Below are 26,057 nucleotides of genomic sequence, written 5' to 3'. Positions count from 1 at the left end.
GCTGTTAGGGGAGGCAGCAGAGACGAGCGGATGGAAACACTTGCATCCCCCGGTCGGCCCATGCACACGGCCCATGCCGTGCCCTCTTTAAATTCAGACAGATGTAGAGGGAGGACTGAGCCCCGAGCCTGGATACACTGTTTCCTAGTTCTGGGACCCTGGGGAAATTAAAATGTTTTTCTGATGTCAGGGTCGTCATCTTCACAAGCCAGCCCTGGAGGTCACCACCTCGCAGGAAGGAACTGAGTACACCAGCGGTGCCTAATTGATGTCTTCTGAACCCAGTGCAGTGCAGTGTGAGGGGTAGAAGCGGCACGGTACAGCATGGATGAGAGGGGAGGCAGTCCAACTCTCACAGGCTCATGAAAGACCCCCCCACCCCGGTCAAGAACCCCCTCCTCCACAGCAGGGATGAGGGAAATGTCAGTGCGTGAAGCCAGCCAGGTGAAGGGACAACAGGGAGGCGTGGGGGCTGCGGTAAAGAGGTTGCCCTTGCGCCTTTAGAGGGGACGGCTGCCATCTCTTGGGGGTGTCATAACCAGAGCAGCACTGGCCCTGGATGATCCTGAACATGGCTGAAGTGGCGAGGAGGGTTAGCACTCTGCCACGGCCTCCCCCAGCTGACCGCACAGACAGGCAGCCCCTGGACGCAGGGAGGCCTGGGCTCAGGCGAGGTCCCCACACACGGAGCCCCTCGGAGGGGCGTGGAGGAGGAGAAGGTCCGGCGCCACTGGAGGCGGCAGGAATCATGAGGATCTGGGCGGGTTTCTTCTGGCTTTGGGGCATTTATTTCACATCCCTTCTGTCCGGGGTCGGGGGCCAAGGAGGGGGGCAGGAGACCAGGCAGGGGAGAGCAATAAATAACACGGACAGACAGAATGGCGCTCCTCTCCAGACGAGGTTAAAGGACTTCAGAGGAGAGCCACCGAGTGGGGTGGGGTGGGGTGGGGAGGGATGGGTGGGTGGGGCGCAGGGCGGGGCAGCTGGAGGGAGCAGGGCCAGGCCCCCAGGCCCCCAGGCCCCCAGCCCAGTCCTTTGGCGGACCCTGCGACTGTTGGGAAGCAGGAAGCCTGCAGCCGGAGGGGGGCCAGTGAGGGTCCTGAGGGGGGCGGCCGCGCGGGCGGCCCCAGTGCCCTCACTTGACGCGGATTTCCGCATACTCCGTGAGCTCCTCCGTCAGGGTGCAGCTGTCCTTGGTGGGCCGTTTCCCCAGGTCCGAGTGAGAGAAGCTCAGGTCCAGCTCTGGGGGCTCCCCCCGAATGCCCAGCAGCCTCCTTTCAGATCCAAGGCGCCTCTCGCTCTAGGAAGGGAACCGACCCCTCAGACGGGCCCGGGTCCCCCTGGGCAGAGGCGAAGGCTGGCATGGCAGACGCCCCCACCGCTCCAAGGGGCGTCCCCCTGCCGCGGGAACCGCCCTTCTCATGGCCGCCGCTCCCACTCTGGGGTCTTCACCCGGCCCACCCCTGCCCCCATGACACAACAGCTCTTGGCTGCTAAGCCTGAGCGGCACCTACCAATTCGGTGTCTCCCGAGAGGCCTCCTCAACACAGTGACTGGGGCGGGGGGCTGGGGTGGGGGGGTGTACCCGGTTCACCCCAGAACTCCTTCCCAGACTACAGCCACCTGCTCAGGACCCCACCTTGCCACAGCTTCTCAGTCCTCAGGAAATCCTTCCCCTGGGCGTGGTCTGGGGGTCCCCCTCTTCAATCGGGGAGGTCCTGCAGGGTGGCTTGGCTGCCAGGCCAGGCTTGCACTCCACGCCCCCCCTCCACAAGGGCCTTTGGACATGCACACAGGACAGAGGCCACAGACAGATGCCAGGGAACAGCAAGGGACAGCGCAGACAAGGCAGCCCAGGCTCTGCAGACCCAGCTGGACACGTGACAGGACACACACATGCATGCCAACCCCCCGGCCCTGGGAGGGCCCGGGGGGCAGGTACACTGAGGCCCCAGAACCTACCTCCTGGGGCGCTCACTCCTGGGTAGAGACCGCTTTGGACTATTAGAGAAGGAAATGCGCTCATAGACGCAGGCAGGGAGATGGGGCCTCCCCGGACCCCCGGACCCCCGTGCTCCTTCACGGCCTCAGCCTCAGCACCCCTCCCAGCCCTCCACACCTCCTCCCTCCCCTCTGTGACAACCCGGCCCGCGGGCCCCTCCCAGGCCCTCTCTGCCCCGCTTCCGGACTCTCCTGCCGGCCTGGAGCCACAGGCCTCGGGCCCTCACCTCATACTTCTCCGGCGCCCCGGAGATGCGGTAGTCAGTGCTGAACAGGACGGGGGGGTTGTCCCCCGCCGAGAAGCTGGGGCTCTCTGTCACGTTCTTTCTGCAGGGCAGGACAGGTCAGCCCCTGCAGGACTCCCAGGCCCCCTCCGCCCTTCCTTCCTGCACCCCCAGTCCTCGGGGACCCCTGGCACTTCTCCACGGCTCTCTACGGTGGCCTGTGGGGGGCCCAGGCTGCTCAGGGCCCCCCACCCCCACCCCGGCCCTCCCTGCCGCGTGGCCGAGGGGGAGCCAGCTCAGCGCTCCGGAGACCCCCAGCCTGGCTTCTCGGGGGTCCATTTGCCCCTCCTGCAGCCAGTCACAGGGGCGCTGACGGAGTCCTTCGCAGGATTCAGATGGATGCGTGTGCCAGAGACGGACAAGGGAGGCACAGCTGTGGGCGGGCCTGGGAGCGGGTCTGTGCTGATGGCGGAGCTTCTGGAACCCACTGAGACTGATGCTTTAGCTACAGCTGAGGGGTGGCTGGGCTCCCCCATCCCCCGGCATGTGTGCAGGAGAATTCCTGGGGGTCAGGAGGCCACCAAAGCCGGAGGGGTGGCCACCAAAGCCCTAGGCACTGGCTCCTGTGGCTTGGAACCCCTCTCCTGGCCCCATGACCGGTCCAGAACAGAGTTTGTCCTCCCCACTCCCCTGCCCCGCCCTCAGCCTCCCACTGACTGATCCCCCATCCACAGAGATGCACTCGGCCAGAGGGGCCCACGGGTCACTCACTTTCGGCGTGTCTGGGTGATGTAGCAGACAATGGCGATGATGATGGCAAAAGCGACCACAGCTCCCACTGGTCCGATCTTGGCCCACATCAGGCGGTCTGAGGACAGAGAAGACCCAGGCACCCTCAGGGCTGAGAGCAGGAGAGGACCCAAGTTCCCGGCCTGGGCTGGGGCTGGGAGGTGCTCATTATCCCGAGCCCGCTGCTTGGAGTCACCTAGAGGAAGGGCGGGTAACAGTGATGGGGTGCTGGGGCAGCCTCTCCTCCCACCCCCCTCCGTACTGGAGACCTGGGGACCGCGGGAGGCGTCTCCCCACTCGCCAGCTGAGTGGCCCCATTCAGTGGCCACTGGGCAGCGGTCAGCGAGGCTCTAGGGTCCCCGAGGTGGCCCCCTCCCCACTCACGGGCTCCCTGGAAGGGCAGCTCCAGGCTCTTGCTGCCGTAGAGGTTGCGGGAGGTGCAGATGACCCGCGGCGGGGCCTGCGCCTGTCCCCGCAGCGTGAGGACACTGGTGAGCAGGAGGCCGCTGCGCTCCGAGTACACAAACTCGCGCTCCGTCTCGTTCACCGTCACGTTGCGCGAGGGAAGCTCGAAGGCCACCGACGGCTCGGGGTTGGCTTTCACCACGCACAGGCACTGCACCGTGTCACGGGCTGAAGCGCAGTGAGACTCCAGGAGGATCACGGGGGCAACTGCGGAGTGGAGACCAGGAAGGACCCGGTGGGCGGGAGCCCACGCCTGGGGGCGGGGCCTGGGGCGGGGCTGGCGGAGGGGCAGGCTGGTGATTGGACAGGGTTGGCAGTGGGGCGGGGCTTGTGGAGGGCGGGGCTTGTATGGGGGCGGGGCTTGAACTGGTCTGGGAGTGCAGGGCTTGGGCTCTCTGGGGAACCAAGGGGCGTGGCAGGGGGAAAAGGGGGTGACAGTAGCTATCTTAAAGGAGACCGTTTTGCCCTTGGCTGGCCCTTGGAACTCCACGGACCCTGTCACACATAAAGTCACACCACAGAGCATCCAGCTGGGACCTTGTCTCCTTCCAATTGCGCCCTGAGTCACTGGGAATAAAATTGAATTCTTCGCCTGGGTCTTCAAGGCTCTGCAGGAGCCTCAACACTCTATCCTCCTGCCTCCTTTCTCCGTGGTGATGCCCCTCAGCCCACAGACCTCCTCTGTTCCCCCAGTTCAGGTTGCAGCTTCTCCCAGCGGGACATCACTCAGCCTGGTCCCCAACACCCCCAGCAGCCACCTGCAGGCTTGGTCAGACCAGGGCTCTCTGACCACTTTTCTATCAGCCCTGACTGTGCCTGCGGCTCCTCCCTGGGCTGCTCCATGTTCACCTTCACTCCATCCTGCAGAGTCTCCTGCTTTCTCACATTTGCATTCATCCTGCCCTCCTCCTTACAGTCCCTGGGGTCAAGCGCCATCCCAGAGTGGCCGCTTGAGCTTTGCTTTGTTCTGTCAATTAGCCTGGTGCTGGGTGTGGACATAGTCCTGGGGTTAGGGCAAATGCCTTGTTTGGCAAATGCCACACAGGTTCAAATCACCTGCGCTAGCCCCCAGCACTGTCAAGGGTAGCCCTGATGCTCCCTCCAGCACCACTGGGGTGGTCCCTGGCACCACAGGATCTGAGCAGTCTGCACCCTCAGACCTTCCCACCTACTAATTGGTCCAAGAACTGCAAGTGGCCCCAGAGTGTCCTGAGCAGCCCCGCCTCCAGAAATAACACTGGGATTTTCCCCTTCGTTTTCCAAAATCTGAACACTGCTTGTTTAAACTATTCGCTTTCTCTAAAAGACTCCTACAAACCCCTCTATTCACTTAGATGGAACTCTCATTCCCTTAGTTCTGACCAGTCACCTAAGCATGGGCAAAGGTCTTTTTTTTTCTTTTTGTCCCTAAGCTATCGCTTCACACCCCCCATTTTCAATTTCCTGCAAGAAAGAAGTGCAGGTGACAGGAGGGGCCAGAGAGCCCCACAGCTAGAGGAACTTATGATTCCATAGTCTTCCCAATGGCCCCTCACACAGACATGTATGCAACGTTGAGAAGTGGACAGCCATGGGAGAGATAGCATGGAAAGCAAAGCACCAAGGACCACCAGGAATGGCCCCTGAGCACAGAACCAGGAGTAGCCACGGAGTATGACTAGGTGTAAACCCCCCAAGAAAAACCTTAATATTAGACATCCTATTTCAGACTTGTGCCACACCTGCTGCAGTGCATAAACACACCTGCTATCAACATCTCATGGCAAGCCTGAACTTTTAAAGTCCTTTTGTTCAAGACCACCCACCGGGGCCATGATGACAGGGTTGCTCCGACATTCAGGAGAGCAAGGACATCCACCTGTGCTCTGCATCTTCACATCCTCTGCAGGTGGGAGGGCCTAACCCTGACTCACATCAGACAAACCCAAGCTCCACCAGCATGGCGAGTTCAGGGTGGGATCACTTTGGCTTGAATTCCAGCTTGGCCATTTCCTGATGGGTGACCCCGATCACTTTCTCTGTACCTTGGAAGTTGGAATCTGCATCTGGACTGATGGCCCCTAACTGGTCAGAGGGTCCAGGGACCGGCCTCATTGTGCAGACATGGACCCTCCCACCCTAGGGCTTGTGGTTAGAACGTGAACTACTATTCCCACCAGTTTAGCGTTAGATTACTATTCCAGCAGAGGGCGCACGCGAGCAAAGCCTCAGCTGCAGGAACACAGTCGACTCCCGCCTGCATCAAGGTCAAGGTGAGGGTCAGACTTCCAAGAGCCTTAGTTGGATATGGGAGCCTCAGACACCCTCCTGGTTCTCAGCCGTCTTTGGAGGTCAGTGCTGTTAGCATGCCCATCTTTCCGGGATGGGAATTAAGGCAAAAGTGAAGTGACACAGCAGCGAGGCGGATGCGCCTGAGACTGACTCAGCCTGAGGGCCGGACGTCAGAAACTGAAGATTCAGTCTCCTCCTCTTAAACTGGAGTGAAGAGCACCCCACAATCACAGCAAAGGTGTTCTCCCTCTCTAGCAACCGGAAGTGTAGCAGAACTTCCCCTACAGGGTGACATGAGTGGGTGCCCATATAGATCTTCCAACAGAACCAGGTCCTAGCAGCACATCATGAGGAGAGATAGTGTGGTCACTGCTTCAGTTCATGCAAAGGGCCTGTGGTCACCAGATCCAGACATCCCGTTGGGTGAAAGTACATGCCAGGATACAGGGACCCAGTGTTCTCAAGTAGGACTTCCCAAGCTATGGACTTAGCTCTCTGCCTTCCCCATCCTTGCTGATGCAAAGCTGACCACAGGTTGGGGTGCAGAGTGCTTTCACCCATCACCCACTGATGCCTCCACCGGGTAGCGTGGATGAGGGTGAGAAAGAGGAGTACTCACACTCCACTGACAGGTTGAAGGCAGTGGCTCTCTGGCCGTACTGGTTCTCGGCCACACACCAGTACTCCCCATCATCCTCGGGGGTGACGGCAGGCAGCTCCAGCTGCAGCTCTCTCTCGTAGATGACCGTGGCCAGGATCTGCTTCTCCTTGAAGATGGTGAGAATAGGATCCGGGTTGCTCTGCGTGGAGCACAGAATGGAGACCGTCTCCCCCTCCACGGCCACCACTGTCCCGTTCACTGTGGGCTTCCAGGGGGCATCTGGGGAGCAGCACAGGGGCTGTGGTCAGGCTAGGAGGTCTCTCTTCTGCCAGCCAGAAGACCCCAGGCCCCCAGTGTGTTTGAGGAACAAGGGTCCTGCAGTCCTGGGCTTGCATCCCAGCCCTGCCCATTCCTGGCCATGTGTGGACCCATGTCTTAATCTCTCTGGGCCCCCATGTTCTTCCGTTTGTTTTGGGGCCACACCCAGCGATGCTCAGGGGTTACTACTGACTCTGCACTCAGGAATCACTCCCGACAGTGCTTGGAACCATACGGGGTGCCGGGAATCGAACCTAGGGTTAACTGTGTGCAAGGCAAGCACCCTACCCACTGTGTTGGGCCTCCACATTCTTCTCTGGAAAATGGGTTTTATAATAATAATCCAATGTCATCATCAATGAGAACCCACTGAGCGGGTGGGGGTGGGCAATATTCTAGTTCCAACAAGGTAGATGAACTCTTGCCTACCCTACATGGTAGATACTACTACTGGTTTTTAAATATACTGTTTTAAAACAGTATAATTGCTAAGTTGGAGATAAGTGTTTGGGTGGAAAATTAAGTGGGTGAGGAATGGGGATTCTGAATGAAGGACTGAATAAATGACATCGTCCTGGTCCTAGCTAAGAATCTGTTCTCACCAGCCCCTGCTTCCGGGCGACAATGTACAAAGTGTGGACAGGGACTGAGGGAGGCGCGGGCTGCCTTCCTGCCTTCCGCCCTCCCACTAAAATTATAATAGGGCCCTTTGTTGTCGCCGCTGCTGTCACCAGGTGGGGGAGGGAGGAGGAGGGAGTGTGGTGGTTTTCTTTTCAGCAGACACTGTGAGAGGGGCGCCTGGCCCTGCAGCCCTCCCCTCCCTCCCTCCTTTCCTCCCTCCCTTCCGGGCCTCAACCAGGAGCAAGACTCCGCCCCCAAGTGAGACTGACGCCCCCCACCCCAATCTCTGGGCTGCAGACCCCCTGCCAGACTCACACATGACGTTTAGGTCCACTGTGCGGTTGTCCTGGCCATAGGCGTTCTCTGCCAGGCAGGCGTACACGCCGTCCTCCCCAGGGGTCACCTCGTCCAGCACCAGGGTCAGGCTGTCGGTCACGGCCTCCCGGAGCACGGTGCCGTCCCGCATCCAGGTTAGCAGGGCCAGCGGGTTGCTGTCGGCCCCACAAAGCAGGCTGACCTGGGAGCCCTCGATGGCCTCCACGGAGGAGTTCATCTCCACGATCATGGGGGGGTCTGATGATGGGAGCAACAGGGCCAAGTTAGACCCACGTGCGCAGGCCAAGCTGCTCCTCGGGCCACGCCCCCTCGGGCCACGCCCCATCCTGACTCCGCCCCCAGCCCGGCCCCAGGCTCACACTTGACGTCCAGGCTGGCGTAGCCTTCGAATTGTAGGGTGGCATTGAGGAAGGAGGCCTGGCAGCCCAGCCGGTGGCCGTTGGCCTCTCTGGTAGGCACGAAGTGAAGAAGGGACACCTGCACCCAGGTGCCCTCGTCCTCGCGCAGCCTCCCCAGCACCGTGGGCTCCCCCAGCCCGTCGTGGCCCAGCCAGCTCAGTTCCGGGCGCAGCTCAGGGCAGTTGTCAGGGACCATGCAGCTGACCTCCACTTCCGTGCCTGCCACCACCTCGACCGGCACCACGATGTTGGGGGTGTCTATGTGCAACAGTGAGAAGGAGGCTGAGGAAGCGACACCGGGCTATGAGGCACCCCCACTTTGTCCAACTCTACTCCTGGTACCCAGATTTCTCCCCATCCCTGGCTCTGAAGTTCCCTTCTGTTTTCTTTCTAACTCTTCACCCAGAGCCCTCCAATAGATTCACCCAGGGATGCAGACCCATGATAGTAAGAACAGCCGCGAGCACAGTGTGTAGCTAGACTGGTCCTTTCCGCCAAGCTACTAGGTGGACAATATCATTTTGCTCATTTTGCACTTGAGGCCATAGCTAACATTGACTAAAACTGAGATTCGATCCCTGGTCCTATGACTTCATCACTTTGCTCCAGATTCTACGTTAGGTTCCATAGGCAATCTCTCTCCTACCCGATTTTGCTATGGTTTTCCTCAACCTCTGTGAGTGTGTGTGTATAAGAGTCTGTGTGCTTGCAATTTAACGTATATGTGTGTGTGTGAATGTGTAAATTTACTGTGTGACTACATGTGTATATATGGGTTTAAGTATGTGGAGTACATACATTTACATAAGTGCACGCATGTAATTTGAGTGCAAGTTTGTGAGTACATACATGCATGTGGTTTGAGTATAGGCATGAATATATGTGTGTATGTGAGTCTATACATATGATGAGAGTGCATATGTATATGTGTATATGTGACTTGAATGTGTATATGTGAGTACATGTGTGTATGTAAGTGTATGTATGAGTATAGAGGTATGTATGTGAGTACATGGGTATATGTGAGTATGTGCAATTTGAATGTATGTGATCTGAGTGTATGTGTGCATGTGATTTGTGTGAATATGTGTATGAGTGCATATGCGATTTGGGTGTGTATGCATGAATACATGGATTCAATACATGTGATTGTATGAATACAAGTGTGTATGTGAGTGCATGTGATTTGAGTGTATATGTGTGAGTATATGATTTGCATATGTAAATACGAGTACATGTGTGTATGTGTATATGTGTGAGTACATGGGTATATATGATTTGAGTGTATACTTGTGTGTGGATGCATATAGTACTGTAGCACTGTCGTCCCATTGTTCATTGATTTTCTTGAGTGGGCACCAATAACGTCTCCATTGTGAGACTTGTTGTTACTGTTTTTGGCTTATTGAATACACCACAGGTAGCTTGCCAGGCTCTGCCTTGTGGGTGGGATACTCTCAGTAGCGTGTCGGGCTCTCTGAGAGGGACGGAGGAATCAAACCTGGGTCTGTCACCCTACCCGCTGTTGTGATCTAAATGCATGTGAGTGTGTATGTGACTTAAGTGTGTATATGTGAGTACATGTGTATAAGTACATGCATGTAAGTGTATGTGATGTGACTGTGTGTATGTGTGTGCATGTGGGTGATCAAGTGTACGTACATGAGTGCGTGTGGGGCATACATGTCTGACTGTACTTATGGGTCTCTTTCTGCATCAAGGCCTCCTCAAGCCCCTCACAAAGACTCAGTGCCACGAAGGGATCTGAGTCTGAGGCCTGAGAGTTCCTGGGAGTAGGCAGCAACCTTTCCTAATTGCCAAATCTAGCCCAGAGCTGTATAATATATGGCCTAAATTTAGAATTGAATAAAAAATTAATGACCAATGTTTAAGAACTAGGTGATTATACAACAACAACCACAACATGCACAACCCTGGCTTCTCTCAAGAGTTCAGAATACTGCAAGACAAAGACCCTGCTTCCTCTCCAGCCGAGCTGGTGCCTGGTGCCAGGCTCCACTCAGCCCTTGCCAACCATTCTCTCTCAGAACCAGAAGCGCTGGGCTCATCCCCGTGTTCCAGAGCAGGAACCAATGCTCAGAGAAGTGAAATCTTTTTCCCAGAGTCACCGGCCAAACTAGACATACAGAGGACCTTCCCCCTCACCCCTGGCACAGCTGCCTTTCTCTGGATGTTTCTAGGAGAGTAAGAGTGACAGTCACCCTCTGAAGGTCGCAGCAAGACTCTTTGGGGCCCAGCCTTGCTCATGCCAGCCATCTGCCTGATCTGTGCGGGCGCTGGGGTTCACCCTGCATGCCACCCACCCCCACGACACGACCGGTCCCTGGGAGGGAGCCGGAGCGAGTCCCTTGCAGCCCCGCCTGGCCCACCCAGCCCTCGCCCAGCCCTGAGAGACTCACTGATGATGTCCAGGACGCTGTGCTCCGAGAAGGTGTACTGGTTGTAGCCCCCCAGGTCCCCTCGGAAGTAGTACTTGCCCCCCAGCTCGGGGCTCAGGTTGCTGAGCAGGAGGGTGCAGTTCCGCAGGCCCAGGTCCCCCAGGAGGCGGCTGCGGCCCTGGAAACTCTCGTGGACGACTTGGGTGCGCGACTTGTAGACCACCGGGGGGTAGTTCTTGGGGTAGGGGCTGTTGAAGTACCAGACGCCGTGTACCACGGCCGGCCGCAGCTCATCCGGGAAATCAAAGCGGCAGGGGATGGACACACACGTCCCCTCGAAGGCCGAGATGGACGAGGGCATCCAGGCACCCCAGTGTCCCCCTCGAGAGGCTGTGGGCAAGCAGGACCACTGAGGCTGAGGGGACATCGCCTGCCCCCAAACCACCCTGCACTCCCATCACTTCCCATTGATCTGGGCTTGGGGGTGGGCCCAGGAACTGGTAGAAACAGCCTGAACCTTCTCTGGGGTCAAGACTTCAGGGTCCCCGACACCCGCATCCATTACCTGAAATCATGATCCAGAACAGAGGCAGTGTTGTGAGGAATATCATGGTGGACAGTGAGTGAGTGACAGCTGAGAGGAGAGGGGCAAAGAAAGGGGGGTGCTTGTGTTCAGGCTCCAGGAAGGGGTCGGAGCAGGTGTTAGTTTCTGCTGCTATATTTGATCACTACAAACGCATTCAAAAATGGACCATGTGCCATGGCTCACTCTGCATCTTTTGCTTTATTAATTCCGTTGTGCTTCCGGAAAAAAAGTACAATTCTCCTCCTTTTAAGAGCTGAGGTCCAGGTCCAGAGATGTGTCTCTTCTTAGCCTGAGTGAGGCCCCAAAATTCTATCTCCAGCATGGCATGCTCCACTGAGAGTGAACCCGGTGATGTCAGAGCCCCGCCATGCCCAAGCACTATACCCTCAGTCTACACTGCCCACCGAGCACCCCCAGGGGTGAGCTCGAGCCCTAGAACACTGCTGGATGTGGCCTATAAAAAGACATCAAGGGGCCAGAGAGATAGTTCAGTGGGTAGGGCGCTCGCCTTGCACGCAGCTGACCCAGGTTCGATCACTGGCACCCCACATGGTCCCCCAAGCAGGAGTGATTTCAGAGTGCAGAGCCAAGAGTTTTACCCCTGAACACCATCAGGTGTGGCCCATCAACCAAAACTAAAAACCAAAAAAGCATTGAAGTGAAAAATGTCTAGGGTTGAAGAGAGGGTGTTTGCCTTGCTTATGGCCGACCAGATTTGATCCCTGGCACCCCATGTGTCCCCCAAGCACTGCCAGGAGTTATTCTTGAGCATTGAGCTCAGAGTAAGCCCTGAGCACTGTTGGATGTGATCCTAAACAAACAAAAACTAAAAAAAAAAAAATGCCTATAAATGAGATCCAGAGACATTAAGTGACTTGCCCAAGGCCAAGACTTGCCCAATCAGCTTGTAAGCTGATTGTTTCCATCACCAAAGTGGGCCTATAGGTCTCTAGAGAGAAAACAGTGCCAGGGCTGAACTGGCAACAGAAAGCAGGAGAATCCAGGAGGAAGGAGAAGTAGGTACAGTGCCCCTTACCTGAGTCTCCCTGAGTTGGGAATATCTTGGGTCTCACTTAAAGCTGTTAGTCAGTCAACCTGGAACAAGAGTCACACAACTAGGTAAAAGGAGGTGGGGACAAGAGTACCCCTGACCCCCTGCTTTCTGTATCTACTCTGTGGGTGGACACTACAGGTGCCATCTTGCTCGCCATTGAAAGCTGGCTGGGGCCTCATGAATTGCTATGAATGTTGTCCTTAGCGCTGGAGATATCATTCAATGAGCTGGGCACATGCTTTGCATGCTAGAGGCCTGGGTTCAATTCCAAGCACTGTGTGGTCCCCTGAGCACTGCCAGACGTAGCTCCAAAAAAAAAAAAAAGCAAAACTTTATTTTATTTTACTTTTTGGTGTTGGGGCCACACTTGGCAGTGTTCATAGGTTACTCCTGGATTTGCACTCAGGAATCATTCCCAGCAGGCTCGGGGAACCATATGGGATGCTGGGGATTGAACCCAGTTCAGCGGCGTTACTGTAAGGCAAATGTCCTTCTGCTGTATTATCGCTTAACCCCATAAACAGAAATTTTAAGTTAAATTTTGACATCTGTAATAGATATAGATAAAACTAACTTTGGATTCTTTCACTTACAAAAAAGGAAAAAGAAAGAAAGAGAGAGAGGGAAAGAGAAAAAATGAAGGAAGAACGAAACATATGGTTGAAACTATAGTCAGGTGTTTAAATAACCAGTACAGCACTCTACTATCTCTCTGGCCCTGGAAATGTAACCTTCTTAACACATACATTAATATTAACATGATTTTTCTAAAAATATGTAAAATTCCTAAAGTTCCTCTGTGTTCTGATTAATTGAGGGCATTTTTCTGGAGTTCCAAAGAAAACCTTGTCAGCAGGAACTTTGATTGTGATCATTTTATAATTTTTCACTATTTTCAAATATTATTAGCCCTAGTGCTTTGTGTCCACAGAGATTCATAGGAAAGGAGTTAGACAGATAGTCTAGAATATAGATGTGTCATGAAACTAAATGAAATTAAGAATTACACAATTTCTAACCAATGGAAAGTAGACTCTTAAAAAATCCTTATTTGACAAAAATTAAGAGTATAATAATAAAAAAATTTAATTTAATTTAAGAAAACCCCACTCGATAGAAGCCCTGAGGAGCACGATAACATCAGCTGAGGAAAGGAGTGATAGCCCAGCGAGTAGAGTGTTTGCCTTGCACGAGGACGACCCAGGTTTGATTCCTGCCCCTCTCAGAGAGCCCAGCAAGCTACCCAGAGTATCTCGCCCGCACAGCAGAGCCTGGCAAGCTACCCGTGTTGTATTTGGTATGCCAAAAAAAACAGTAACAACAAGTCTCAAAACAGTGACGTTACCCACTCGAGCAAATCAATGAGCAACGAACAGGATGACAGTGACAGTGACAGTGAGGAAATATCAGTAGGTTTAAAGATGAGACAGAGGAAACCTCTGGAAAACAACAGAAGAATAGAAAAAGTCTGAAAAGAAATGAACAGCACACCAGAGAACTAAGGGATGAGTTCAAGAGGAACAACCTAAGAATCAGCAGAACTTCTGAGGAAGTTTACATATTTGATGAAGAATCACTAGCCAAAAAAAAAAATCTAGAATTTCCTAGATATTGGGGCCAGAGAGATAGTATAGTGGGTAGGGCTTTTGGTATAATGGGTAGGGCTCTTGTCTTACATGCGGTAAATCCAGGTTCAATCCCTGGATTTGGTCCCCTAAGCACCACTAGAAGTATATTCCTGAATGCAGAACCAGGAGTAATCACTAAGCACCACCAAGTGTGTCCCAAAGATAGAAGGAAAAAAAATTTTTCCTGCATTCTGAGAAGTATGCAGGCACTCAGATCCAAGAGACTCTAGGGGTCCCAGTGAATCAGGCACAAATAGAAAACAAAATCATAATTAAAATGACAAAAACCAAAGTCAGAGATAGAATGTAAGCTTTAGGGGCAAGCTATACCTTTGGGAACCATAGATTCAAAATCAGTTGAAGAATCAAAGGAGCTTCTTTAAAGGACAAGACAAATTTCTCAGTACTTTTCCAATATTCATTGGATTCCAATATTCATGGCATTTACTCATGGCACATAAGGTTGACCTCAACTAGATTGAGAAAAGTCAATTTACTCCTAGCTAGCTAAGTTTTTCATACTTTTAAAATAATGACTTAAAGTTTTTGATGTAGAATTTCTTTTTAATGTCCTTTCTAAGTCTATGCAAGTGGTTCTTTCTTACATCTAGAAGGATTTCTTCTTTTACTTATTAATACAGATATTAAGCATTACCTATGATAATTTTTCTAACATTAAAAACAACACTACCTTTGTCAAATAAAATACACTTTTTTCCCTGAGTTCTGAGAGGTGTAAAGGCACTTAGATTCAAGAGGCCCTAGGGGTCCCAGTGAATCAGACACAAATAGAAAGCAATATTATAATTAAAATGACAAAAACCAAAGCCAGAGATAGAATATTGAAAACAGCAAGATAAAAGAAGAAACAAATACAAAGGGAAGCTCATAAGATCCATAGCAGGGGCTGGAGTGATAACACAGCGGGTAGGGTGTTTGCTTTGCACACGGCTGACCTGGGTTCGATTCCCAGCATCTCATATGGTCCTCCGAGCACCACCAGGAGCGATTCCTGAGTCCATGAGCCAGGAGTAACCCCTGTGCATCGCCGGGTGTGACCCAAAAAGAAAAAAGAAATCTGCTGTGGATCTTATGTGGATCTATCTTGTACTTTTATAGACTCAGATATCCCTTTAATATTTTTAACCTCATCAGTCCTCACTCTTATTAAACTGTATATTTATAGGATTTATCTATTCCATGTAAATCTTAAATTTTATTATACTTATTTATAACATACATCAAGTTTGTAGTACTATTACATTTTTAGGGCTGGAACAACAGCACAGCGGGTAGGGCATTTGCCTTTCGTGTGGCCGACCCGTGTTCGATTCCTCCGCCCCTCTTGGAGAGCCTGGCAAGCTACCTAAAATATTGCACCCGCATGGCAGAGCCTGGCAAGCTACCCATGGCATATTGGAGATGCCCAAAACAGTAACAATAAGTCTCACAATGAGAGACGTTACTGGTGCCCACTCGAACAAATCGATGAGCAATGGGATGACAAATAAACAGCAACAATAAAAAATGAAAAAAATAAAATAAAAAAATCTCTCATATGTGGGACATAAAGAACCATCATAAGAGAACAGCACATAGCCAAAGGCATCAGAACTAGAGATTTTTGTCTTCATAACTGAGCTCACCTCAGGGGTGGGGATAGTGGCTGGAAGGGATTGCTGGGACACTGGTGGCAAAAAGCAGGCTCTCTACTGGTGGGTGCATGGTTGAAATGATGTATGCATGAAAAGTATGATTAACAATATTAGAAACATAGAAACACTGTCACTTGAGGCTGGAGAGATGAAACAGCACACGGGGCACTCACCTTGCACACAGGTGACCGAGTTCAATCCCCAGCAACCACTATGGTTCCCTGAGCCCACCAGGAGTAATTCTGAATGCAAAGCCAGGAGTAGCCCCTGAGCATTGCCGGGTATAGCCCTCCAAAAAAACAAAACTAACCCCCCAAAAATAATACCACTGTAATTCAATTAAAATGGTAAAGAAGAATTGCTAACTTTAGAGGGACCAGAGAAATAGGAGAGGGCTGGAAGATTATGCCTTGCATGCAGATGACCCCAGTTGGATCCCTGGCTCATGGTCCTCTGGTCATCAAATCCCAGGGGCATCGCCCTATTCCTCCTGAGTGATGTTTAACACCACTACTACCAAAAAAATTTGCTGACAATAGATTTAGATTTCTTACAGGACAATTATTTAATTGAGGATGAATATAATTTTTAAAAGACTTTTTTTTTGCTTTTTTTTTGGGGGGTCACACCTGGCGATGCACAGGGGTTACTCCTGGTTCTACTCCTGGCTCTTCACTCAGGAATTATACTTGCGGTGGTGCTCAGGGGTCATATGGGATGCTGGGATTCAAACCCGGGTCGGCTGCGTGCAAGGCAAACACCCTACCCGCTGTGCTATCGCTCCAGCCCCCAAGACTTTTTGTTTGAAACAATGCTTTGCTTTTTCTCAGACTTGAGAACCGCTTTCCTTTTCTGAGACAACTATGACTTCCAGCAACTTGGTAGAGCGTCTCTTTTTATGACACCATCAGAATGTGAAAACTTTTAGCATGTATTCTTATTTTCCTACCAATGTGTTTGCTTTGCATAAAGCCTGGAATATCTATTCTCTCTGTCTTTGTGTGTGTGTGTGTGTGTGTGTGTGTGGTTTGCGCATGTAATAACTAACTTGGGAATGGGGAATGATACAAACACTGACTGGAATGTACATTACTACAGGAATTAAGACCAGTCACAAAGCCAAAGAAGAGAAAAACACTGAATACCTTGCTCAGAGTGTTCTGTCAAGTTTGTAACAGAAGTCTATAGTCTCTCAAAAGGGCAAAGAGTGAGGTTGGAGCAATAGTACATCGGGCAGATATTTGCCTTGCACACGGGCAACCCAGGTTTAATCCCCGCACCCCTTATGGTACTCTGAGTCCACCAAGAGTGATCCTGAGCACAGATCCAGGAATAAGCCGTGAGCACTTCCAGGTGTGGCCCCCAAACAAACCAAAAAACAAGGCAAAAAAAGTTGCTCCGGGGGCTGGAGCGATAGCACAGCGAGTAGGGTGTTTGCCTTGCATGTGGCCGACCCAGGTTTGATTCCCAGCATCCCATATGGTCCCCTTAGCACCGCCAGGAGTAATTCCTGAGTGCAGAGCCAGGAGTGACACCTGTGCATTGCTGGTTATGGCCCACCCCCCCAAAAAAAAAGTTGCTCCTTGGAAAGTCCAGAAATCCCAGGACATTATGGGAATCAAGATAAGGGCAACTAACTCTAAATACAGATATTACAGATGACTCTTGAAAAAGGAGAGTGATGTCTAAACCCTGAGAGGCTGTTTAAGAGCTGGCTCTGAGTCTCTTTTTGCTGTCCCCTTTGAAAGTTCCAGCTATGCCAGTCTTAAAAGAATCAATGTGTTTATCCCTGCACTTGATGTGCTGATGCAAAACAACTGGCCAGATTCATTGGATTGGCATTATCTGGTGGAACTGGGGGTGAAGTTATGTTCATAAACTTAATTTTCAAACAGATTCATTAGACTGGCATTATCTGGTGGAACAGGGGTGAAGCGGAGAGAGAAAAATGTTTTAGTAAATCATCTTTTGGTAGACATTAGATTCGAGTCTTCCTAAACATTTTTAAAGCTCTTTGACTATTACCTGTAAGTCAGGATGAATTCTAAATTTTCCCAACATCTGGCAATGACTTTCGGAACTAATGCTCAGTTGTTTGTTTCCTGAAGTTATGAGACTGAGGAACCTAAACTGACCTTTTTCTAAAACCATGCAGTGCTGGCTTAATGGAGAACTTGAGGTCAACTTCAGAATGACCATCACAACAACATGCCTGGACAAAAGTCCACAAGACCATTGACTGTAGGGATTCCAACTTACATAAAAGGCATTGAGAGATGAAATTAATGCCTTTGGCATGGACTGTCAAATAAACACAGGTTCCAACGGCAGAAAACTTGGCCGTGTTTGCAAGGGGCTGGGACTAGTTTACAAGCCTACTATCCTGGATACCAGCCATATTGGAAGGAATATTCAAGTTGTGTTGATTGTGTTCCTAATAGCTTTTCCCTCTGGCCAGAGAGATGAGACAGCAGGTCAGGCACTTGCCTTGCACACAGCCGACTAAAATCAGAATCCCAAGCACCACATATGAACTCCTAAGCCCTGCCAGGAGTGACCCCTGAGCACAGAGCCAGGAGTAAGCCCTGAGTACTGCCACATGTGGCTCCCAAAACAGTCTCCCATATTTGCCAAGGGTTCCAATCAATTCTGGTCTGCAATTCGTGTGCAGTAAAAAACAAAAATAGAAAAATTGGGAAACCCCAAGCTAAAGAAGTCATTCTTGTGCTAGATTTCCTACTCCAGGGGACAAAATGTTATTTCTCACTCAGAGTAATTTCTATTACCACTTCCACTTCAAAATGTTCTCAAATTGTCTGTTTTCAATAGGTAAATAGCCAGGAAAAGGAAAGCGGGTCATTTGAGTGCCCAACTTCCAAAGGAAGGGAAGGAGATACAGACAGTGATGGGGCCACAGTGAGCAGGCACTAGAGACCCCACAGACAGGCCCATTCATTCACCCTTCCCTCTGCCTTTTCCCTAATGCTAAGAGTTGTTCCCATAACCTGTCAGTCACTGATGCAGGGAAAGAACAAACAACAGCTGCTCCAGCCCCGACGACACCCCACACGTCTCCAAAGGCTGACGTCACACAGCAGAACTGCCTTCAGTTTTACAAAGGACAGGTCGTCATCTCATCTCAAAAGACGACTCAAACCTTGGCTCTCATGCACCCTTCTCCCATGCCCCCCGCCTCTGCCCTTTTTGCTTTTGCCTCCTGCTCTCACCAGCCCTTGATGAACCCCCCAGTCCCAGCCTGAAACTTGTCCCCAAGGGCTAGAGGACCATCCCCCAACTCTCAAGTTGCAGATCCCTGAATAAAACCTGTTTTTCATACACCGACTCTTGCCTCTCCTGGGTCGTTTTGATGTGGCGAGAACTGGACTTTGGATTTGGCAGCCACGTGGGCTGTGGCCTGGCGTAAGGCTGCCCATGTGGTCTCTGGGATGTTTGGGGCTGTCCCACACAGCCTGGAGGCGACTCTGTGACTACACCTCCCCACCCCAAGCTGAGATGGAGGGAGAAATGGGGAGTGGCAGAGCACTGGGTGGAGGAGACGGGGTGGGGGGAGGGGTGAGTGGGGTGCGGAGCAGATGTCCCCCTACAGAGGCCTGGGGGTGGCAGGCAGGGACCCAGCCCCATCAATGACCGAGCTTCACAGCATCGGCATTCCCGACATGCCGTGTGAATTCCTGCCGCCCTCTCCCACCCCACAGGCAGCCCCGCTGTCCCCACCCTGCACAGAGGCCACAGACGGTACAAAAGAGCCCTGTTCCCGCAGCGAGAGGGTGCCTCTTCCTGGGGGGCTTCCGGGCCAAGTGGGGTGACTGAAGCGTCAAGCCCTTTGGCTGGACGCTGAGTGGGGCCGGGAGGAGAAGGATGGGGAGAGTGAGCCCCCGGGCACCGGTGGCTCTGTGGGTCAGCTCAAGGCCAGAGCCGAGTGACCCAAGCTGCTGCCTTCCCAGCCTGAACCACTTGCTTCCTACAGACACATGGCGCGGACGCTCACACCCCGGGTCTGAAATGTGAGCGCGCTCGGCCCAGCAACAGAGACTTACGCACCCCCAGGCCTGGGCAGGGTCCAAATCTCTGCACCGCCGGACATGCTGCCACAGAGTCACACCTGAGGCCCCCTCCCGCCTGTCTGCCCCATGCCTGGACAGAACTGGGCATGGCCATCGGGAACATGTGGCACACACACATGTATGCATACTTGCACAAACACACACACAAGGATGCCCACACATTCACGAATGCATGCACAGGAATGCACGCACACACACACACACACACACACATACACAGATGCATGCATGTCCCTGCTGGCCACACTCTGCCCCACCCACCCGCCACGGGAAGGAGAGGGGCAGAATTCTGCGCCCTGTGACAGGAGGGACAGACACAGAGGGGGCCAGGGCAGGCATGGGGCACCAAGGCCGAGACAGCCCCTGGGTTCTTTCAAGGAGGGGTCCAGGGTCCCAGGGACTCCAAGAGGACTCAAGCAACACACAGAGGCACACAGGAGCCGTGGTATGAGAATGTCATGGGTCAGGGTGGGATAAGGAAAAACACATCTAGAAACTTTAATGGTGAGGTGTAATGAAAGAAGATTGAGAAATAACGATGGGGGTTAAGACTTCCCAAGGGAAGACAGGACACACACAGTCACACACGCACGCACACACACAGACACACATGTGCTCATACATGCACACATGCACTCATACACGCACACATGCACACACTTGCACAGGGGCATAGGCACATAAGTGCTCATACACACGCACACATTTGCACATGGATTCATGCACACACTTGCTAATATGCAAACACATACACATAAGCACATGCATGCATGCACACACATACACACTTACACACACACGTATGTAGCCCTGATGCTGGGTTTTGCTCACCCGTAGCACTGTCCAGTCCCCTCCCAGATGGCCAGATGTGGGTGCCCGACACCTGGGATGGGTCGGCTTGTGCCTCAGCCCCAGACCACTTCCACTCATTCTGCACAACCAGGGAGCCCCGGGCAGCTGTCCCCGTGGAACTGCAGGAAAGTGGTGCTGAGAAGGGCCCTTCCTCTCTCCCGGCTCCCCGAGAAGCCTGCTTCCCTGCCTCATAGTCCTGCCAGCTTCCAAGGCACCCCTCGGCAGCTCTGTTCCCCGTCCCAGGGGGACCGGCTCACCCTGAGTGACTCTCCATCACCCAGCCAGCCTGCCTCACACCTGTGGGGGAGGGGTGGTGCTGCCTGGTCCTCCCCGGCCCTCGCCCCTGCTCGCCCGCCTCTGCCCCGGCCCTCGCGCTGTGGTACTCACTCGGGAGCTCCTGTCCTGTGCCCTCTGCTCCGCCCGGCACAGTCCCCTGGATGCCCAGGGTCTAGGCCCTCACTGGCCGGCCCCTCCCCTGCCCTTGGGTGCCAGGGGCCGCCTGCCTCCAGGGCCCAGCTCCTCCCTGCCCCCGGGGGAGGGGGCACAAAGGGGCCCTTGTCATCACGGAGCTACTAGGCAGCCTGACGCCTGGGTTCTACTGGCTCCTTCCTGGAGGGGCCGGGGGTGCTGCCTCACGAGCACCCCCTCCTCCATCACCCCGCACTCGGGTTCTGAGTTCCTGCTGAGGGGGTCCTAATGCCTCTGCGCATTCTCACACCCGGGACAGAGGCCTTGTCCTTGGCTACTTGGGCGGTGCTCTTGGAGGCTATGATGCTCTGTGTAACCTCAGCCCCCAGAGGCCAGCAGAGGCCACTGGGGAGGGACACACCTGCCCACTCCTGCCTCCGGCGTCACCTCCACCCGCTCCAGACTCCCCACCATGCTTGGTACCCACATCCTGCCCTGTTTTCTGAGCCCTCCTTGCCCCCAGAAATGACCTGGAGCAATGAGAACTTGACCTCCAGTCTTTGCCCGCTCCTCCTTGCACACCCAGGAGTTTGCCTCCCCCCGCCCCACCCCTGCCCAGCATCCTTCACAGGGTGGCAGAGGGACGAAGGGGTTGGACCAGGCACCCTCCCAGTATTTCTGCACATGCTCCTTCCTCCGGGAAGCCTCCTAGTCCTGCAGTCCCTACCCCTGCTGCCTCCTGGCCCTTCTGCACATTCTCAGAAGCTGCCTTGCCCTCTTGCCCCCAAATGTCTGAATCCTCGCAGCCCTGTGCCCCTCAGGATCCTGCACCTTTGCCGACCTGCATCTCAGGAGCTGCCTCCCCACCCTCACAGAGCCCACCTGTCTGTCTGTCCATCTGCTCACTCTCCAATGGGGGAGTCTGTGTGTAATCAGCTGGGTGCCCCCTCAGAGAGTCCATTCCGCAGTGACCCCCACCCTCGCCGTCACCTTGGCCCCACCCACCGGTCATAACCTTTCTTGGGGGGGTGTCGGTGGGGAGGGCTTGACCTGAAGCTGTTTCAATCACTTGGGCCTCCTGCATGGGGGAGGGCGATCCCAGGCAAGTGAGTGGGGCGAGACTGAGCAGGGAATCCCTGGGTGGGACCCCCAGTGCGGAGCGGAGTGTGTGTGAGCGGGAGGGTAGTGCCACCCCTTTCCCGGGCTTCATGATGTCAGCCACTGCCCGTGCCTTTCCCAGCCAGGGACAAAGACGCATTGAGAGCTGGGTGGGGCTTGGACGCCTGGTGCCTGGACCTGGGCGGGGGGGGGGGGGGGTCAGGGAGGGGGGTGTGGACACTGATATCTTAGGGTGCTCCAGTAACCGTCTTCTCCATTGATGCCAGCCCACTTGGGTCAGGTGTGTCTGCGGTGTCCGGGATCCTGGGGGCAGGGGGTGCTGGGGGCTGGGCCTGGGGGACAGATGCAGAGGCAAGTGCCCCTCCCCACGCCCCCACAGGCATGAACCCTGAAATCCAAACTCTCAGGGTCGAGAATGGGAACATATTCTTGTCTAAGGGGGTGGGGAGAGGGGGGTGCTCAGACCTGGACCAAAATCAGGCACGAGGCAGGAATGTCAGCTCAGTAACGGGTCCCCCTAACTCCACACACGGGGTCTCACAGAGTCCAGGGGTATGGAGACGGCTCTGATGGATGGGGCACATGCTTGCCTATGGGAGCTCAGAGCTGGATCCCCGGCACCCCCAGAAGGGACCCCTGAACTCCAGGAACCCAACCAGGCCCCTTGTTGTCCTGTACGTGCGGGAGGCAGGGTGCGGCTGGGGGGTCAGGATGGGCGCAGGCCTTGTCCCTGAGCCTAGAGCTGGCTGTCTTCATGGTTCCCTGCCTCTTCTGTGGCTGCACCCAAGGACCCCTTCTCAGTAATGATGTTGGTCACAGTGGGCAAGTGCCTGCTCAGTCACTTCATCTGGACATAGTTCTCTCTATAAAGTCGCTCCCTCCAAGTCAACAGTCTGAGCTGCACGGTTTGGGGTGGGTGGGGGAAAAGGGCTCATCTGCCACTGCAATCCCTCTCGGAAGAAGTTCCAATTCTCATGCGGAATATCTTGATGTGCTGGCAACTCACCCCACTTCATTGAAAGCATCAGGCAGACCAATGCTTCATTAAAAGCCTCAGGCAGACCTCAGCTGGAGAGATAGCACAGAGGTTAAGGCTCTCCTGCCCCACATGCAGCTGTGGCCGAGACTCTGGTTCAAATCTCAGCTCTGCGAGAGAGAACGAAAGGGAATATCCTGCCATAGTGGCAGTTTGGGGTGGGGGGAGACGGGACTGGGGAGGGTGGGAGGGACGCTGGGTTTACTGGTGGTGGAGAATGGGCACCGGTGAAGGGATAGGTTCTCGAACTTTGTATGGGGGAAACATGAGCACAAAAATGTATAAATCTGTAACTGTACCCTCACGGTGATTCACTAATTAAAAATAAAAATTAAAAAATAAAATATCAGCTCTGCTGATGGTCCCCCGGCACTTCCAGGCATAGCCCCTAAGCACAGAGACAGCTGTGGGCCCTGAGTACCACTCCGGGTGGCCAAATAAAACAAACAACAAGCAAAACTCCTTTGGGGGCAGAATCAAACCCATGGCTCCCTTCTTTATAAAAAACAATGAGTTCTTTAAAAATGTAATTAAAACATTTCATTTTTATTTCTATGTATAATTCTATGTACAATTTTATTTCTATGTATAATACTATGTATTCTAGTATTTACAATACTATGAACAATGGTTTCTAATTCACATGATTTCAACACCGGAGGCCAGAGCAACAGTTTAGGGTGCTTGCCTTAATCATGGCCAACCAGGATTCCGTCCCTGGCATCCCATATGGTCCTCCAAGCACTGCTGGGAGCGATACCTGAGCTCAGAACCAGAAGTAAGCCCTGAGTATCACCAGGAGTGTCTCCCAACCCAAAAAATAAAAATAAGTACATAATGCCAATACTTCTCTTCAACACGGTGGCTGAGGAGTCCAACCAGGAGGGACTTGCTGGCCCTGGCCCAGCGGGCAGCTTACCACCAGGGGGTCTCTATGTGTGGCCCCCAACTCAACAGCAACTGCCTGACCTAAGCCAGCTGGCCCAGCCCACACCCGCCGAGGGGGCACCCGGCAGCCCCTTTCTTCCCGGCCCTCTCACAGCTCTGCAGGCTCTGGGGCGAGGCCTCTAGACAGCCAAAGGTCTTGTCAGAGGGGGCAGACAAGCCCCAGGTGTGCTGACATGTACTCATTAGCTGTTCCAGGCTTCCCGCCACCCAGCTTTAGGTGGGGGCGGGGGGGTGAAGAGACCTCCCCTTCCCCTTAATACAAATCCTTAGCCCCAAGGGGGGCATTTTACTGTTTCCAAAGCTGTTTCACACTTAACTTAGTCCCAGCAGGCCCAGGGCAGCACAGCCTCCTGGAAGCTGAGCGCTGAGAAGCTGGCCCCCTGCGTAGCTCCGGGGTGGGCTTCCACATCTGGACAAGATGCCCCGGATCCCGAAGCCAGCAGGAGGCCCAGGCCCCTTCCCCTTCCTCTCCCTGTTGCTGGGGTCTCCTGAGCACCTCTCTTGGCAGAGGATCCTCATGTTTAGAAGGGAAAGGGGTGTAGGATGCACTGATCTGGCCTCTGCTTGTGTTTTGTTTGGCACACAGAAAGTTGATTTAAAATATCAAATTCCTTTTTTTGCCTGCCAGGGTTTTGAAAAATCAGGGGATTTCATGGGAAAATCAGAACGTTTTTTTCCCTTGAAAAGAAACTTGGGACAGAGTGAGAGTACAGTGGGTAAGGCGCCTGCCTTGCCTACGGCAGACCCAAGTTTGATCCCCGGCATCCCATATGGTCTCCTGAGCATGATCCTTGAGTAAAGAGCCAGGAGTAACCCCTGAACATCGCCAGGTGTGGCCCAAATGCCACCCCCGAAAAAGAAAAGAAGCTCTAGCTGCATTTGGCACAGTGGCCATCTCTGGGACCCAAGCCCTGTCCCCTCCCTGTGGGGTGGCAACATGGAGGCCCATTGGTCAAGACACTTCATGGCCTAGTGCTGACGTTTGCTTGTGGGTTAAGACAGTGAAGGGGCCAGGAAGATAGTTCAGTGGTCAGGGTGCGTAGACACAGTGATCTGAGTTGCAGTCAGGGCATTGCTACTCCCCACACCGCCCCTGATCTGAACACTGCTGATGTTGTGGTGGGGACCCCCAGCACCACTGAACCGGAACAACACTGCGTTTCCCTGTCCTAGCTTTGAACAGTCCAGCCAGCGAATTTAGCCCAGGATTGGCTGCTGAGGCCCTGAGTACTGCTTGGGAACCTTCTAGCAAAGAACACAGTGAAATGCATCTTGGACCTCTGTTTCTACCTGGTAAGTTTTTGGTTTTGTTGGTTTTGATTGGGGGTGGGGAGGTGGTGTTGGGACCATACCTGGCTCTACTCCCAGGGATCACTCCTGGAAGGGTTCAGGGGACCACATGGGGTGCCTGGGATTGAATCTAGGCTGGCCACGTGCAAGGCAAGCACCCAGCCTGTCATAGTATCTCTCCAGCCCTCTGTGAGGTGAGTTGAGGGGATACCCAGAAGGGGAGGGCACAAATTCCTGGTGGAGGCGAGAAGGACTCTCCCAGCAACCTCAGGGACTACGGTTGTTCTCTCGGTGAGAATACATCCTCGACACTGCCGCGGACCCCGCACTCCCTCGGGGAGCTCCTGAAATACCAGTGTTGTTCTCAAGACCCCCTTTGTACTCTGCAAAATTACCCAGGACTCTGAAGAGCTTTTGCTTAAGTGGCTTACTGACATCTACAGTTGCTTCATGTGTTATGGTTGAAGCCCGGAGCAGCCCAGAGCAGAAGCCTCGGCCTAGGCAAGGTGGGGTCAGGACACCGTGACATCAGGGTGCAGGGGGATTTCGGGAAAACTCCGCTCCGGAGGAACCAAGACCAAACGGAACAAACTCGACCAAGCAGTTTCTACCTAAGTGGGGTCCCAGGAAGAAGAGTCTCACTTTAGGAGCCTTCCAGGCCATTGAACCTGTGAGCCTGATTTTCAGAAGACTTCAAGGAAAGGCGACTGTCATAGCTTTCAGCACTCAAAGCAACAAATCATCTCGGTCTTACAACGTGGGGTGACCAGGAAGAAGAAGAGAAATTTCCCTGACCAAGTCCTCACGCACCCACCTCCCTGCCCCGTCGTGTGGTCATGTGTGCCCTGTGGCCCTCTCCACCTACATACCCATACACACACACACACACACACACACACACACACACACACTGAGTTCTGGTGCTCATGACACACAGGGACTGGCCCAGGAGGAAGAGAAGCAGATACTCTGG

At 53.6% G+C, this 26,057-nt stretch overlaps 1 protein-coding gene across 4 annotated transcripts; it reads right to left on the bottom strand.

Annotated features, from left to right (window-relative positions):
* Nucleotides 1-743: 743 nt before the first annotated feature.
* On the bottom strand, nucleotides 744-20,742 carry MAG (myelin associated glycoprotein). Of its 4 annotated transcripts, none has more exons than XM_055146260.1 (12): nucleotides 20,671-20,735; nucleotides 14,648-14,729; nucleotides 12,046-12,104; nucleotides 10,989-11,057; nucleotides 10,445-10,813; nucleotides 7,986-8,282; nucleotides 7,606-7,863; nucleotides 6,370-6,630; nucleotides 3,399-3,686; nucleotides 2,997-3,093; nucleotides 2,229-2,328; nucleotides 745-1,300 (listed from the first exon to the last, which is right to left on the bottom strand). In XM_055146260.1, exons 4-12 carry the CDS (start codon nucleotides 11,032-11,034, stop codon nucleotides 1,136-1,138), a joined length of 1,881 nt encoding a protein of 626 aa, XP_055002235.1. In that variant the 5' UTR covers nucleotides 11,035-11,057; nucleotides 12,046-12,104; nucleotides 14,648-14,729; nucleotides 20,671-20,735; the 3' UTR covers nucleotides 745-1,135. The 4 variants fall into 4 exon arrangements, with proteins under 4 accessions (XP_055002237.1, XP_055002235.1, XP_055002234.1 ...); XM_055146261.1 differs by lacking the exon at nucleotides 14,648-14,729 and adding an exon at nucleotides 1,963-2,001 and having other exon boundaries at nucleotides 1,166-1,300; nucleotides 20,671-20,742; XM_055146259.1 differs by lacking the exon at nucleotides 14,648-14,729 and having other exon boundaries at nucleotides 20,671-20,742.
* Nucleotides 20,743-26,057: the final 5,315 nt, after the last annotated feature.

The sequence above is a fragment of the Sorex araneus genome, chromosome 8 (genome assembly GCF_027595985.1).
Source record: "Sorex araneus isolate mSorAra2 chromosome 8, mSorAra2.pri, whole genome shotgun sequence".
Classification (NCBI taxonomy): domain Eukaryota; kingdom Metazoa; phylum Chordata; class Mammalia; order Eulipotyphla; family Soricidae; genus Sorex; species Sorex araneus.
Note: the sequence above shows the minus strand (reverse complement) of the source record. Positions and strands in the feature narration are given on the sequence as shown.